Below are 14,536 nucleotides of genomic sequence, written 5' to 3'. Positions count from 1 at the left end.
AAAACAAGTTAGATTATTTGTACTATGTAATTCCTGTTGGGTTAAAGAAAGGACATAGGAAAAATTAAGCTGGAAAAGAAGAAAATAATAGTAGATAGATATAATCTGCTTGGCAGATGGACAGTGGCTTTCTTTTGCTTGTGTTGGTAGGGGTGTGTGTGTGTGTGTGTGTGTGTGTGTGTGTGTGTTTAAGGCCCACCCCTCCCTCTCACTCTACTTTTACTCCAAAGCAACCAATTTCATAGCTTAGGACATATCTGTGCAGAAGTTTTCCTATATGCATATAAGTCATACATACATAAGCACAATATACACACAAGTTTTTTTCTGAAAAACATAATCGTATTCACACAGTCATTTTCAGCTTGCTCTTTTCATTCTGCATATATTGTGGACAACTTCCAAAGTAGACAGAGATCTTTGCTTAATGGCTGCTTACGCAGCATTCCCCCTTTGCTCACCGTTAGGATTCTATTTCCTTTTTAGTTTTTGCTAATAAGCAATGCAAAACTGACTGACTCTGTGTACACCCTTGCTTACAAGTTGCTGACTTCCGGCTTTGCTTCCACGTATACTCCCTCCATCTATGGTCTCAAACTTCATCCCCGAGGGCCCAGCAGCAAGCTGCCAGGATTTCTGCAGCCCCAGCCAGCATCCCTGGGCCCCTGGGAGAATGCACTCCCCAGTGTGATCGGCTGGTTGCGATCAAGCTGCTGAGAGAAAGAACATCTTACCATCAGTTCTGTGGCAGGTTGGCAGGTTTAACCCTTTGTACGTGATCAAACACGTCCCCCTCTCCTCTTTCCTCTGCATCAGGAGGCCCTCCCAGAGGCCAGCTGGTTCACCTTTGGTCTACCTCATATACTGCCTACTCTCTTTGCCAGTGAGTTTTCTTGCTATGATTCATTTTTATGAGGTTAACAAGGCAAGTCCAGGCAGTGCGTGCATCTGATCAAACTCCCATCACATTTGAAGTTGGAAGAACAGAAACATGCTGGAGTTCGTCCTGATTCTGTTTGTTTCTCCACAAAGTCTTGTGGAAAAACGGTCACTGATACAAGTTCTCCTAAATTCTCTGCCTTTTATTCTAGTTCTAACAAATAACAAGTCTTATCACTTCCAACTCATGACTCAGTAAATTTCCCCTGGATATAGAGATTACTAAAAATAAAAAATATTTTTAAAATATTTTTAAAAATTTAAAAATGTACATGGAGTTAAACAATGTTATTGTTTAACCATTGGGTTTTTTTTCCCCGAAGTGATAATGTTCAGTTTTGTTGAGAGCAATGAGACATAGAATGCTCTGAATTGCTGGTGGATATTTAGGTATTTATGCTGATGATAAAACACATTACAATATGAACAATTAATACTTTTGCACTCATAAACATTTAAAAATTCTTCATATCAGAGAATATAATAAAAAAGCAAACTAAAGGGAAAAAATATTTCCAAAAATTTGATTAAAAAGGATAATGTCAAACAGTTTATGTATACTATGCATATATAGTATATATAATATGTAACATATATTATATATTATAATACATATATAATAAATCTATTAAAACTTTAATTGAAAAAAATGGGTAGGCTAGTTCACAGAACACATGTTATTAAACATGAAAAAACTATAAATTCCACTGATATTCTAAGAAAGCAAATTAACGCAATATTACTTATCTTTGGTCAAACAAATTAGCAAACATTTTAAAACTGATTCCTACATTTACTATAGCCTTTCAGAAAAGCAGTTTGGTGGGCCGCCTGGGTGGCTCACTCAGTTAAGTGTCTGACTCTTGATCTCAGCTCAGGTCTTGGTCTCAGAGTATGAGTTCAAGCCTCACATTGGGTCCCATGCTGGGCATGGAGCCTTCTTAAAAAAAAAAGAAAAAGTAGCTTAGTGACATTAATCAATTGCTTTTTATAAACTCCTGTATCTTTGACATAGTATTTTTCTTTTCAAGAATCAAAGAATCATTAGAAATTTTAAGAAATGTATATTTAATGAAACGTAATTTAACACAGCAGTTAATGAGGAGTGACTGAAGTGTTCAATATTAGAAGATAGTTTTTAAAATGTTTTTTTTTTGTTTCAAGTTTTAAAATTCTAGTTAGTAAACATGTAGTGTGATACTGGTTTCAGGAGTTCGTCACTTACATATAACATCCAGCTCTCACCCCAAGTGCCCCCCTTAAGCCCATTTCCCATCTAGCCCCTCCCCCACCTCCCTTCCTGCATTAACCCTCCGTTTGTTCTCTCATTAAGAGTCTCTTATGGTCTGCTTCCCTCTCTCAGTTTTTTCCCCTTCCCCCATGTTCCTCTGTTGCTGAAATTATTAAAATATTTTAAAAGAGTATTTCATGAAATGGTAAAAGACATCTTACAATCTGAGCTTTGGTAAAAAAATCATATGCAAAATTGCCTGTACAGGGATTCCAATTGTCCAACCCAGAGGGATATAAAAACCGCAGGAAATTTATCCTGATTATCTCTGAATTATATTGGGTTTGTGTTAAATGGCAGTCGGCAAGGTCCGTGTTTCAGGGGTGGGATTCTGGTCCCACTCACTCTGCGTCCGGCACGTAGCAGGTGTCACAGCTCTGCGGGGCTCTGCACGCGGCTGGAAACTCCCCGCTGGTGGAGTGACTCGAGCTCTGGGTTCCAGGAACTGCCGTACGAGGCTCTGCGGTACATGACAGGGGAGTGCAACTACGGAGGCCGCGTGACCGACGACTGGGACCGGCGCACGCTGCACAGCATTCTGAACAAATTCTTCAACAAAGAGTTAGTCCAAAACCCAAGCTATAAATTCGACTCAAGCGGCATCTATTTCGTTCCTCCTTCTGGCGATGTAAGTACGCCCTTCCAGAAAACGAAAAGCAGTAAAACCTGAAATTCCTCTGATAAAATGGTGACTGTTTTCCCCCCAGAGGCCTCATTTTTTTGGTTAACCATCATGTGTGCTTTTTCCAGCCTTCTTGAAACAAACCTCATGCATATGTAGGTAGTGGTTTGCTGTTTGCTCTAATGTGAGGACTTTCAGAAACGCCACTCGCCCAAGAAGATCTTTCTTAGTGACCTGAAATTCTATCGTCATGAATCTGACCCTTTGATAAAAAGACATTGTCCCCAGTTAAAATGGAAATACACACGAGAAGGGTTACAAAATGATGTTAACAAGAATAGTTAATATCTTGATCATGCTTACTTATTTACAAAGCAGTACAGTAATTATCTCACTAGAGCATCCAATTAACATCGGTTTTATTACTCAGCCCTTTTTACAAATGAGAAAGCGGATTGACTGAAGTTAAATGACTTGCCCAAGGCCACACGTATAGAAAGGGGAAGAGAGTTACAGAACCATCTAATGCCAAGAGTCCATTTCCTTCTGCTCCTGTTTCCAGGGCTGCCTAGTGGAAGATGCGGTATCTGCCTTCACATGATCACACAGTAGGCGCCCAGGGACCCCCAGGACTCTTTAATTGGTTCTCATTTTATCCCAAAAAGTCAGAAGGGCATGTATTGAAAGTTAAACCTATGACCACATACATCAGAGGCACATACCATAACCACATAGGCCATTAGGGTTAATGCTAGCTGAGAGCAGATGTCAAAGGGATGAGGAGAAGATCAGAGCCTCGGTCACTAGACAAGGGGACGAGGCCCACATGTGGAACCAGGGGTATCAGGATTTCACGTGAGAAAAAGGCGAGATGAAGTCAGGTGTATGGAACATGACCCATGTTGAGAAACCGTCAGTGACCAGGCCCCCAGCCCCACCCACCATATGTGTCTATAAGTGTTGGTATGACTGTGTGCGCCTGAAGAAAGGTTTGCAATTTTGACAGAAGTCCATGTAAATAAAATATAGAATGTGTGTGCATATGCATAAAAAGAAATGTTAATGGTGATTATCTCAGGTTAATAAGCATGTGGGTAATGTTTACTTTTCTGAATTACATGGATTTATCACACAAGGAAATAGAAAAATCAGAGTAAAGAGAAAAAAATTATTTTTATTGCAATCAATGAAGAACAATCATCAGTAAATGTGGCACAGAAAAATTTCTCTGGAAGAAATTGTCTAAATAAGGTGGCCGGGATATGCCTCTCTCCATTTTAAAATCCATTCCAATTGAATGGGACATTTTATTTTTTTCTTCCTAAATGTTTCCTTTTTTTTTTTTTTTTAACTTTGGACCAGGTTGAAAGAAAATGAAAGCATTTGGTGTCCAGTTCCACAGGCTCATCCACCCAATAACTCGAGTACTGGAAATTTTCTCTTCTCAGAGAGAAAGTTCTACAGGATAATTGATTTCTAACCTCCTGACTCTCTGGTATTCATCTTTGCAGCACAAGAGCTACATCGAATACACAAAGACTCTGCCGCTGAACCCTGCCCCAGAAATCTTTGGGATGAACGCCAACGCCGATATCACCAAAGATCAGTCGGAAACTCAACTGCTGTTTGATAACATTCTCCTCACCCAGGTATGCGCTCGAGCAGGAACCACTTCTGCGGCTGGAAGGGAGTCTGCCCGAGCAGCGTGGGCCATCTGTTCCAGCGGAGAACCATTTTAAGGAAAAGATGAAAATTCCTATGTACCTTAAATATGAATTTAAACATGAAGTATACGCGCATATGGTTCGGGTTGGCTTTTTCTTTTTCCCCATCAGCCTTTTGACTGGGAAAGAATCGTTGAGTATCATTTAGCTGCTAGGAGTTCCATTTCGCCTTTCTTACAGAAACCGTGCTCAAGTGCATCGTATTTTCTTTTTTCTTCCAAGTTTTTATTTCAATTCAGGTTAGGTAACGTATAGTGTAGTATTGGTTTTAGTAGAATTTAGTGATTCACCAGTAAAACACCCAGTGCTTATCACAAGTGCCTCCTTAATACCCATCACTCATCTAGCCCATCCCCCGCCGCCCCCAACAACCCTTCCTTCATTCTCTATGGTTAAGAGTTTCTTATGGGTTGCCTGCCTGTCTGTTTTAATCTTATTTTATTTTTCCTTCCCTAAGTTCATCCATATTGTTTCATAAATGCCACACAGGAGTGAAATCCTATGGCATTTGTCTTTCTGTGACCGACTTATTTCACTCAGCCTGGTACCCTATAGCTCCACCTACGACATGGCAAATGGCAAGATTTCATTCTTTTTGATGGTTGAGAAATATTCCTGTGTGCGTGTGTACATATATGTGTGCACATATGTATAAACACACCACATCTCCTTTATCTATGCGTCACGTAACAGATACTTGGGCCCTTTCCATAGTTCGCTGCTGTCAATAGTGCTGCCATAAACATCAGGGTGCCTGTGCTCTCTTCAAATCTGTACTTCTCTATACTTTAGGTAGATACTCTTAGTGAAATTGCTGGGTGATAGGGTAGCTCTATTTTTGACTTTTTGAGGAACCTCCATGCTGTTTCCCAGAGTGGCTGCACTTAGTTTCTGTCCCCACCAGTAGTGCAAGAGTGTTCCTTTTCTCCACATCCTCACCAACATTTGTTTTTTCCTGAGTTGTTCATTTTAGTCATTCTGACTGGTGTGAGGTGGTATCTCATTGTCATTTTGATTTGTATTTCCCCAATGATGAGTGATATTTAGCAACTTTTCATGTGTCTATTAGCCATCTGGATGTCTTCTTTGGAAAAATGTCTATTGATGTCTTCTGCCCATTTCTTAAGTGGATTATTGTTTTTTGGGTATTGAGTGTGATAAGTTCTTTATAGCTTTTGGATCATACTCTTTATCAGATATGCCATTTGCAAATATCTTCTCCTATTCTATAGGCTGTCTTTTACTTTTGCGTATTGTTTCCTTCACTGTGCAGAAGAGTTTCATCTTGATGAAGTCCCAGTAGTTCATTTTTGGTTTTGTTTCCCTTGCCTCAGGTAACATGTCTAGTAAGAAGGTGCTATGGCCAAGGTCAAAGAGGTTGCTGCCTGTGTTCTTTAGGACTTTGATATTTCCTGTCTCACATTTAGGTCTTTCATCCATTTTGAATTTATTTTTGCATGTGGTGTAAAAAAGTAGCCCAGTTTCCTTCTTATGCTTGTCATTGTCCATGTTTCCCCATAACCATTTGTTGAAAAATTGTCTTTTTTCCACTGGATATTCTTTCCTGCTTTGTCAAAGATTACTTGGCCATATAGCTGCAGGTCCACTTCTGGATTCTTTTCTGTTCCATTGATCCACATGCCTGTTTTTGTGCCAGTACCATACTGTCTTGATGATGACAGCTTTGTAATAGAGCTTGAAGTCCGGAATTGTGATGCCACCATCTTTGGGTTTGTTGGGTTTTTTGTTTTTTGCTTTTTGTTTTTCAACATTCCTCTGGCTATCTGGGGTCTTTCTGGTTCCATACAAATTTTTGGATTGTTTGTTCTAGCTCTGTAAAGCTGGTGGTATTTTGATAGGGATTGCATTGAATGTGTAAATTCTTTGGGTAGTATAGACATTCTAACAATATTTGTTTTTCTAATCCATGAGCATGGGATGTTTTTCCATTTCTTTATGTCATCTTCAATTTCTTTCATATGTGTTCTATAGTTTTCAGAGTATAGATCTTTTACTGTTTTAGTCAGGTTTATTTCTAGGTATCTTATGGTTTTTGGTGCAATTGTAAATGGGATCGACACCTTGACTTCTCTTTCTGCTGCTTCATTATTGTTGTAGAGAAATGCAACATATCTGTATGTTGATTTTATATCCTACAGCTTGGCTGAATTCATATATTATTTCTAACAATGTTTTGGTGGAGTCTTTTGGGTTTTCTACATAGAGTATCATGTCATGTGCAAATAGTGAAAGTTTGGCTTCTTCCTTGCTGATGTTTTAAATTTCTTTTTGCTGCCTGATTGCTGAGGCTAAGATGTCCAGTACTATGTTGAACAACAGTGGGCATCCCTGTCATGTTCCTGACCTTAGGAGAAAAGTCTCAGTTTTTCCCCATTGAGGATGATATTAACTATGGGTCTTTTTTTTTCTTTCTTTCTTTCTTTTTTTTTTTTTTTTTTAACAGAGAGAGATCCCAAGTAGGCAGAGAGGCAGACCCAGAGAGAGAAAGGGAAGAAGGCTCCCCACTAAGCAGCGAGCCTAATGTGGGGCCGGATCCCAGGACCCTGAGACCATGACCTGAGCCAAAGGCAGAGGCTTTAACCCACTGAGCCACCCGGGCACCCCAACTATGGGTCTTTTATATATGGCCTTTATGATATTCAGCTTTATTCCTTCTATCCCTACTTTCTTGAAGTTTTTTTTCAAGAAAGGTACTATATATTGTCAAATGTTTTTTCTGCATCTGTTGAGAGAATGATGGTTCTTATCCTTTCTTTTATAAATGTGGTGTGTCATGTTGATTGATTTGTGAATATTGAGCCACTGCTGCAGTCCAGGAAAAAAATCCCACTTGATTGTGGTGAACAATTCTTTTAACATCCTGTTGGATTCAATTTGCTAGTATCTTGTTGGGAATTTTTGCATCCATGTTCATCAGGGATATTGGTCTGAAATTTTCCTTTTTTTAAAATGTTTTGGTAGAGTTTTAATATTTGACAAATTTAATATTATTAAATTTAATATTAAATTAAATATTAATATTTAATATTTGACCCAAAAGTAGAGTTTTAATATTTGACAAAATGTGCAAAGAAACAAATGCATAAACACATTATTGCTACATTAAGGCAATATGAAAAGTATACTCGGAAATCTCAGTAAAGTGAGAGTGTAGGTTTCTAGCTTTCACTGAGCTAGAAAGAACTTACAGAAAGAAAAAGAGAGAGGAAACGGACTGGGAGCAGTGAAGGGAAAACTCTCAAACAGACTCCATGCTGAGTACAGAGACGGACACATAGCTCGATCTCACAACCTTGAGATCATGACTTGAGACCAAATCAAGCATCAGATGCTTAACTGACTGAGCCACCCAGGGGCCCTCTAATTCTCCTTTTTAGTAGGGTGCTCTGTCTGGTTTTGGAGTCAAGATAATTCTGGCCTCATAGAATGAGTTTAGAGGTTTTCCTTCCATTTCTATTTTTTGGAACAGTTTGAGAAGATTAAGTGTTAACTCTTCTTTAAATGTTTGGTAGAATTCCCCTGGGAAGCCATCTACCATGGACTCCTGTTTCTTGGGAGATATTTGATGACTAATTCAATTTCTTTGATGGTCATTGGTCTGTTGAAATTTTCTGTTTCTTTCTGCTTCAGTTTTGGTAGCTTATATTTTTATAGGAATTTATTTATTTCTTCCAGATGGCCCAATTCATTGTCATATAATTGCTCGTAATATACTCTGATAATTGTTTGTGTTTCTGTAGTGTTGGTTGTGATCTTTCCCTCTCTTTAGTGATTATTTATTTGGGTCCTTTCTTTTTTCTTTTTGATAAATCTGGCCAGGTTATCAATTTTGTTAATTCTTTTAAAGAGCCAGCTCCTAGTTTTGTTGATCTGTTCTGCTGTTCTTTTTTTAATTTCTGTATCCCTTATTTCTGCTCTAATCTTTTATCATTCCCATTTTTCTGCTGGTTTTAGGCTTTATTTGCTATTCTTTTTCTAGATCCTCTAGGTGTAAGGTTAGATTGTGTATTTGAGATTTTTCTTGCTTCTTGAGGTAGGATTGCATTGCGATATACTTCCCTCCTTGACTGCTTTGCTACATCCCAGATGTTTCTGGACTACTGTGTTTTCATTTTCACTTGCTTCCGTGAATTTTTTACTTCTTCTTTAATTTCCTGATTAACCTATTCATCCTTTAGTAGGATGTTCTTTAACCTCCATGTATTTGTGGTCAATACAAATTGTTTCTTGTGGTTGGCTTCAAAGTTCATAATACTGTGGTCTGAAAATATGCATGGTATGATCTCAATCTTTCTGCACTGGTTGAGGCCTGATTTGTGACCTGGTGTGTGATCTATTCTGGAGAATATTCCATGTTCACTCAAAAAGAATGTGTATTCTGCCACTTTAGGATGAAATGTTCTGGCGATATCTGTGAAGTCCATCTGGTCCAGTGTGTCATTGAAAGCCCTTGTTTCGTTGTCGATCTTCTGCTTAGATGATCTGTTTATTGCTATGAGTGGGGTGTTAAAGTTCCCTATTATTATTGTATTATCAGTGAGTTTCTTTGTATTTGTTATTAATTGATTTAAATATTTGGGTGACCCTAAGTTAGAAGAATAAATATTTACAATTGTTTGATTTTCTGGTTGGGTAGACCCCTTTATGATGATGATATAGTTCAATTCTTCATCTCTTATTACAGACTTTGGTTTAAAATTTAAGTTGTCTGATCTAAGTATGGCTACTCCAGCTTTCTTCTGATGACCTTTTGCATGATGAAATGTCCTCCATCCCCTCACTTTCAATCTGCAGGTGTCTTTGGGTCTAAAAATGAGTCTTTTGTAAGCAGCGTATCATGGGTCTTATTTTTTTAATCATTCTTATACCCTATGTCTTTTGATTGGAGCATTTAATCTATTTACATTCAGAGTCATTATTGACAGATATGATTTAGTGCCATTTAAAACTGTAAAGTTGCTCTTCCTTTAGACTGTCTCTGTTTCCTTTCTAGTCTTTATTGCTTTTTGGTCTCTCTTTCCCACTAAAAGGGCACCCTTTAGTATTTCTTGCAGGGCTGATTTAGTGTTCACAAACTCCTCTAGTTTTTGCTTATCTGGGAAATTCTTTATCTTTCCTTCTATTCTGAATGACAGCCTTGCTGGGTAAAGTACACTGGACTGCATATTTTTCCCCTTCGCACATTGACTATTTCATGCTGCTCCCTTCTGGCCTGCCGACTTACTGTGGACAAGCCTGCTGCTGACCTTATATATCTACTTTTGTAGGGTAAGGATTTTTTTTCCCGCTACTTTCAGAATTCTCTCTTTATCTTTGAATTTTGCAAGTTTCACTATGATATATGTCTTGGTATTGATCTGTTTTTGTTGATTTTCAGGGGAGTTCTCTGTGCCCCTTGGACTGTAGTGCCTGTTTCTTTCCCCAGATTAGGGAAGTTCTCAGCCATAATTTATTCAAATAAACCTTTTGCCTCCTTTTCCCACTCTTTTTCTTCAGGGGCTCCTATAATATGGCTATTGTCATGCTTTATGTAATTGCCGAGTCCCCTAAATCTATATTCATGATCTAATAGTTTTCTTTCCCGTTTCTTCTCAGCTTCATTATTTTCCATAATTTTATCTTCTGTATCACCTGTTTGTTCCCCTGCTCCTTCCATCCTCACAGTGATTACATACAGTCAGGTTTGCATCTCAGTCACAGCATTTTTTCTTTTCGGCCTGACTAGTTTTTTGGTCTTTTATCTCTGTGCCAGGGTTTCTCTAGTGTTTTCTGTGCTTCTTTTGAGTCCAGCCAGAGTTCTTATGACTTCTGTTCTAAATTCTTTGTCAGACATATTGCTTGGATCTGTTTTGAGTAAATCCCTGGCTGTGATTTCTTCTTGATCTTTCTTCAGCAGAGAATTCCCCCATCTTGGCATTACGTCTGGGTTTCTGTCTTCGGGTACTTGAACACTTGTTATTTTTGTTATTAATTACTTACTGACTGAGAGTAAGGCTAGGAAGGAGTCGCATGCTGTCCAGGGCCTGGCACTCCTGCAGGTGTCTCCGTGTGTGCTGTGTGCGCTGCCCTCGCGGTTGGGCTGCTCTTCCCACGGGTCAGTCCTCTGCAGAGTTCCTTGGTTCTTGCAATAGGGAGTGTTTAGGCCTTTAACTAGGTGTGTTTTGATTTGTTAAAATAAGCCTGATTTAAAAAGAAAAAAAAAAATCCTGATCTGAAAAAAGGAAAAGGGGCCAAGAAAACCCCCCAAAGAAACAAACAAAAAACTATAAGATCGTTTTCTAAAGAAAAAGAAAGGAAGGAAGCATGATCCAAAGAAAGAAAAAAAGAAAGTAAAAAACAAACAAACAAAAAAAAACCTCTAAACCTGATTCCAAAGGAAAGGGGGGAAAGAGCAAGAAAGCCTGGTCCTATTTCCACCAGGAGAGCAGCTCCTGAGCGGCTCAGTCAGTTCAGCATCTGACTCTTGGTTTCGGGCCTGGTCATGACTTCAGGGTCATGAGGTTGAGCCCACGCTGGGCCCATGCTCAGTGCAGAGTCTCCCTGAGATTCCTCCCTCTTCCCTTTCCCTTTCCTTCTGTTTCATCCCCTCTGGTGCACATGCTTTTGCCCCCCCCCCCCTCTCTCTTACATAAATAAGCAAATAAAATCTCTTTCCACCAGCACTGAAGCTGATGCTTCGGAGCAGTGCGTGGTCAGTGGCCTGGGTGTGCGCAGGGGGCCTGTGTGGGTCCGCTGGGAGAGACGCCTGCCCCCTGGGCTCACGGTCACACCAGCCCGGGGGAGGATGGCCCTGCAGGGTGCGGCGGGGTGGGCGTGGTGATACGTGGGAAGAGGTTTGATGCCAGAATCCAGTCTAAAATTTTGCCTGTTTCCTAGTCTCTTACTAATTCAACAGCAACCGATAAAGTGACTTATCTTCTTCAAATGTTCCAGAACATGTAACGTAGTTTACATAGAAAGTTTCTTTCACATCAGTATTTTATCAGATTACATCATATTTCAAGACTTGCAACAGGAAGTAAGGATGTACAAAAGGGTTGAGGAGAAAACTATCATTGACACTTTGTAGACATGCAGCTCCACTTATGAGAGCATAAATAAAATCACATGTCAGAGAGTAATTTAAGGCATTAGAACTCAGCATGCCATAGGCACGAGTCAGTGTATTTGAATAAAAAACATTTAATCTTGCTCTTCTACTAGGAGATCCTCTCTTGTTTAGCAGAAATGCTCAGTCATTGGTTTCTTTCATTTTTGAAAACAGATTAGTCCAAATGGTAAGAGTTCCCCTAGTGACTGAGTAAAATTTGAATAAGAAGACTTATTTGGTCCAGTGAATTATCCCATGAACTGACTTCTAGGGATGTTTTTACTTTTATGGAATCTCAGAATAATGATGATAGTAGCCAACACTGACACAGTACTGACTATGCTGACACTGTTCCAAGTGCTTCGTGCGTAACAGTGCGATGCATACAGCAGTCCGCTGAGGTAAGGGCTTATTATTCCCACTTTACAGCTAGAAAACAGATACAGAATGATTAAGTAGCTTGCTGAAGGTACAAATTCAAGCCAGGACTCAAAGCAGTCTGATTCCCAGTAGTTTGGCTCCAGAATCTGCCTTCTGAACCATACTGCTAAACTTTTTCTGGATTCTAAAGATGGGCCAGGAGCGAGCAGTGCAGATTATAAGAGATGATGGCGCGTGGTGGGGGGAGCTAAAAGAACCGTAGTAGGAGGATAAAGTGGTGTGCTGTCCTTGATGGAAGAGTCCATGGTACTCCTCACTGTGGTCTACTGTCTGATGACATTTTCCAATAAGGGAGAAAGAAAAAAGACTATTTTTTACATCCATATTTACATATGTTAATTCCACTAAAATAAGTTCTTTCCTGAGTACAAAAGTATATGCACAGACATGAGTAAGTAGATGTCCAGGAGTATTAGACACATGTGATACACGGGGGAGTGACAACAGGACATTTAGGGTGGCTTTTGGCTTTATTTAAGGTTGATGGGGTGTGCCACATTACAGAACACATACAACAGTAGGTTCATTCCAACAGAAAATGACTCAGAACCAAACCGATAAGTCTAAATACACTTGGGGTATTTTCTCAGTATGTAATTAAACAGCCTCTTTCAATATCCTCACCCTCAGATTGGCAAGTACAATTATGCTAATGGGTAGGCAGGAGTTCATTGCTTCTACATTGGGTTTACCACATCTCAGTGGCAAAGAGACCAGAACAGCAGAGTTTGGAGAGCAAGTTAACAATGACAAAACTTTTACATTATGTATTTAAAATATCTTAAAAAAACAGAACAGGAAAAAAAATTAGAACAAGAAATATTGGTCTTGGGAATGTTACTTTGGCAGAGCTCTTGCGTTTATGCCTAAGCGCCAGTAAAGAAACCAGGAAATACAAAATCTGAAATAAGACTAAACACAATTTCCTAGGGCTTGAAAAATATGAGATATATTCGTTTATATTCTAACTGTGCTTGTTTTCTCTCAACGTGCATGCGCACGTACATACACACATTCATTTATTGTGAGGATTTAAATGGTTTTCCAAAAATATATAGATTCATTCGCACCCTGCCACTATAAACATAAAAAATAAAAATTGAAATGAAGTTCCCCTTCCTTTGTTTGAGTGTGGATCCCTAAAGTCTGCCTTTCTCCATAACTCTTGCAACTGCTTTGAGGAGACGAGCTAATTTTCTTTGCCCTTCTGGTTCAAGGACAAAACTATATCTCTGCTTTTGGCAACCAGTAGGCACCAGAGTTATTGGCAAATATATTTTGTGGCAAGCTTCTCAAGGCAAGATCAAATTCCCGTCTCCCAGCTGCTGAAGCTCACCGCTTCTGAATGACCCCGCCCGCAGAAACGCTTCTCTCCCTCGCTCCGGGGCCATCCACCCGCTCCACCTACGTAGCCCAGTGTGTGGCTCATTGTCTTGCCCTAGACCCTCTCTTGCCCATGACAACTGTCCACGCCCTCTTCCTTCCTCCCTAACACTGGTTTTCTCCTGACTCCCCATCCCATGCCTGTTTTTAACCACTTCAGTCCGTCTTGTGCAGAGAAGAATCCTTGGTAAAAGAGGAGAATAGTACTCATTCGCACAAAGTGTACCTTCGGAGCTTTCCTACTCAGCCATCCCTACAGCTTACCGAGGAGTTCTCGTTGTTCGCTTGCATTCCTTACAGTCTCGTTCAGCAGACGCCTGGTGCAAAATCCTCAGATGAAGTCATAGATGAGGTTGCTGGCGACATCTTGGGCAAACTTCCCCACAACTTTGACGTTGAGGCCGCGATGAGGAGGTACCCGACGACGTATACTCAGAGCATGAACACTGTGCTTGTCCAAGAGATGGGAAGGTTCAATAAACTGTTGCAGACCATAAGGGACTCGTGCATTGATATTCAAAAAGCGATCAAGGTAAGGAAATATACAAGGAAATATATAAAAGAAAAATCTTTGCAATAACTTATCATTCATTTTACTCAGCAAATATTTACTGGGGGAGAGACTGTGTGCAAACACTGTTCGTTCTGCATTCTGGGGAGAGAAGCAAAATCCCTGCCCTGGAAGACCATGTAGGATTCTGGGGGTGACAGTTCGTAAGTGGGTAAGGAATTATGGAGTGTGTTCGATGGCATAGTTTGCTAGATAGGATACATGCTAAGAAAACACAAAGGAGTAAGAAAGACCAAGCCTTTGCTTTCATAGAGCTTAAGTTTTAAAGGTTTATTTATTTGAAAGAGAGAGAAAGGAGTGGGGGGAGGCGCAGAGGGAGGGGGAGAAACTGAGCAGACTCCACGCTGAGCTTGAGTCGGGGGCCTGACCTCACGGCCCTGAGATCATGACCTGGGCTGGGAACAGTGTCGAACATTTAACCAACTGTGACACCAGGTGCGCCCCCACCCTTTAA

The 14,536-nt window shown here is 39.9% G+C and overlaps 1 protein-coding gene across 1 annotated transcript in view; it reads left to right on the top strand.

Moving 5' to 3' along the window:
- Window positions 1–14,536, top strand: part of DNAH7 (dynein axonemal heavy chain 7) — a 254,346-nt gene that overhangs the window by 226,298 nt on the left and 13,512 nt on the right. The window contains 4 exon segments of the mRNA XM_045078496.1: window positions 2,673–2,858; window positions 4,364–4,501; window positions 13,812–13,829; window positions 13,831–14,043. Of these exon segments, the coding sequence (XP_044934431.1) occupies window positions 2,673–2,858; window positions 4,364–4,501; window positions 13,812–13,829; window positions 13,831–14,043 (555 nt within the window).

This window comes from Mustela putorius, unplaced genomic scaffold (genome assembly GCF_011764305.1).
Source record: "Mustela putorius furo isolate JIRA1106 unplaced genomic scaffold, ASM1176430v1.1 tig00000275_pilon_pilon_pilon, whole genome shotgun sequence".
Lineage (NCBI taxonomy): Eukaryota > Metazoa > Chordata > Mammalia > Carnivora > Mustelidae > Mustela > Mustela putorius.
Note: the sequence above shows the minus strand (reverse complement) of the source record. Positions and strands in the feature narration are given on the sequence as shown.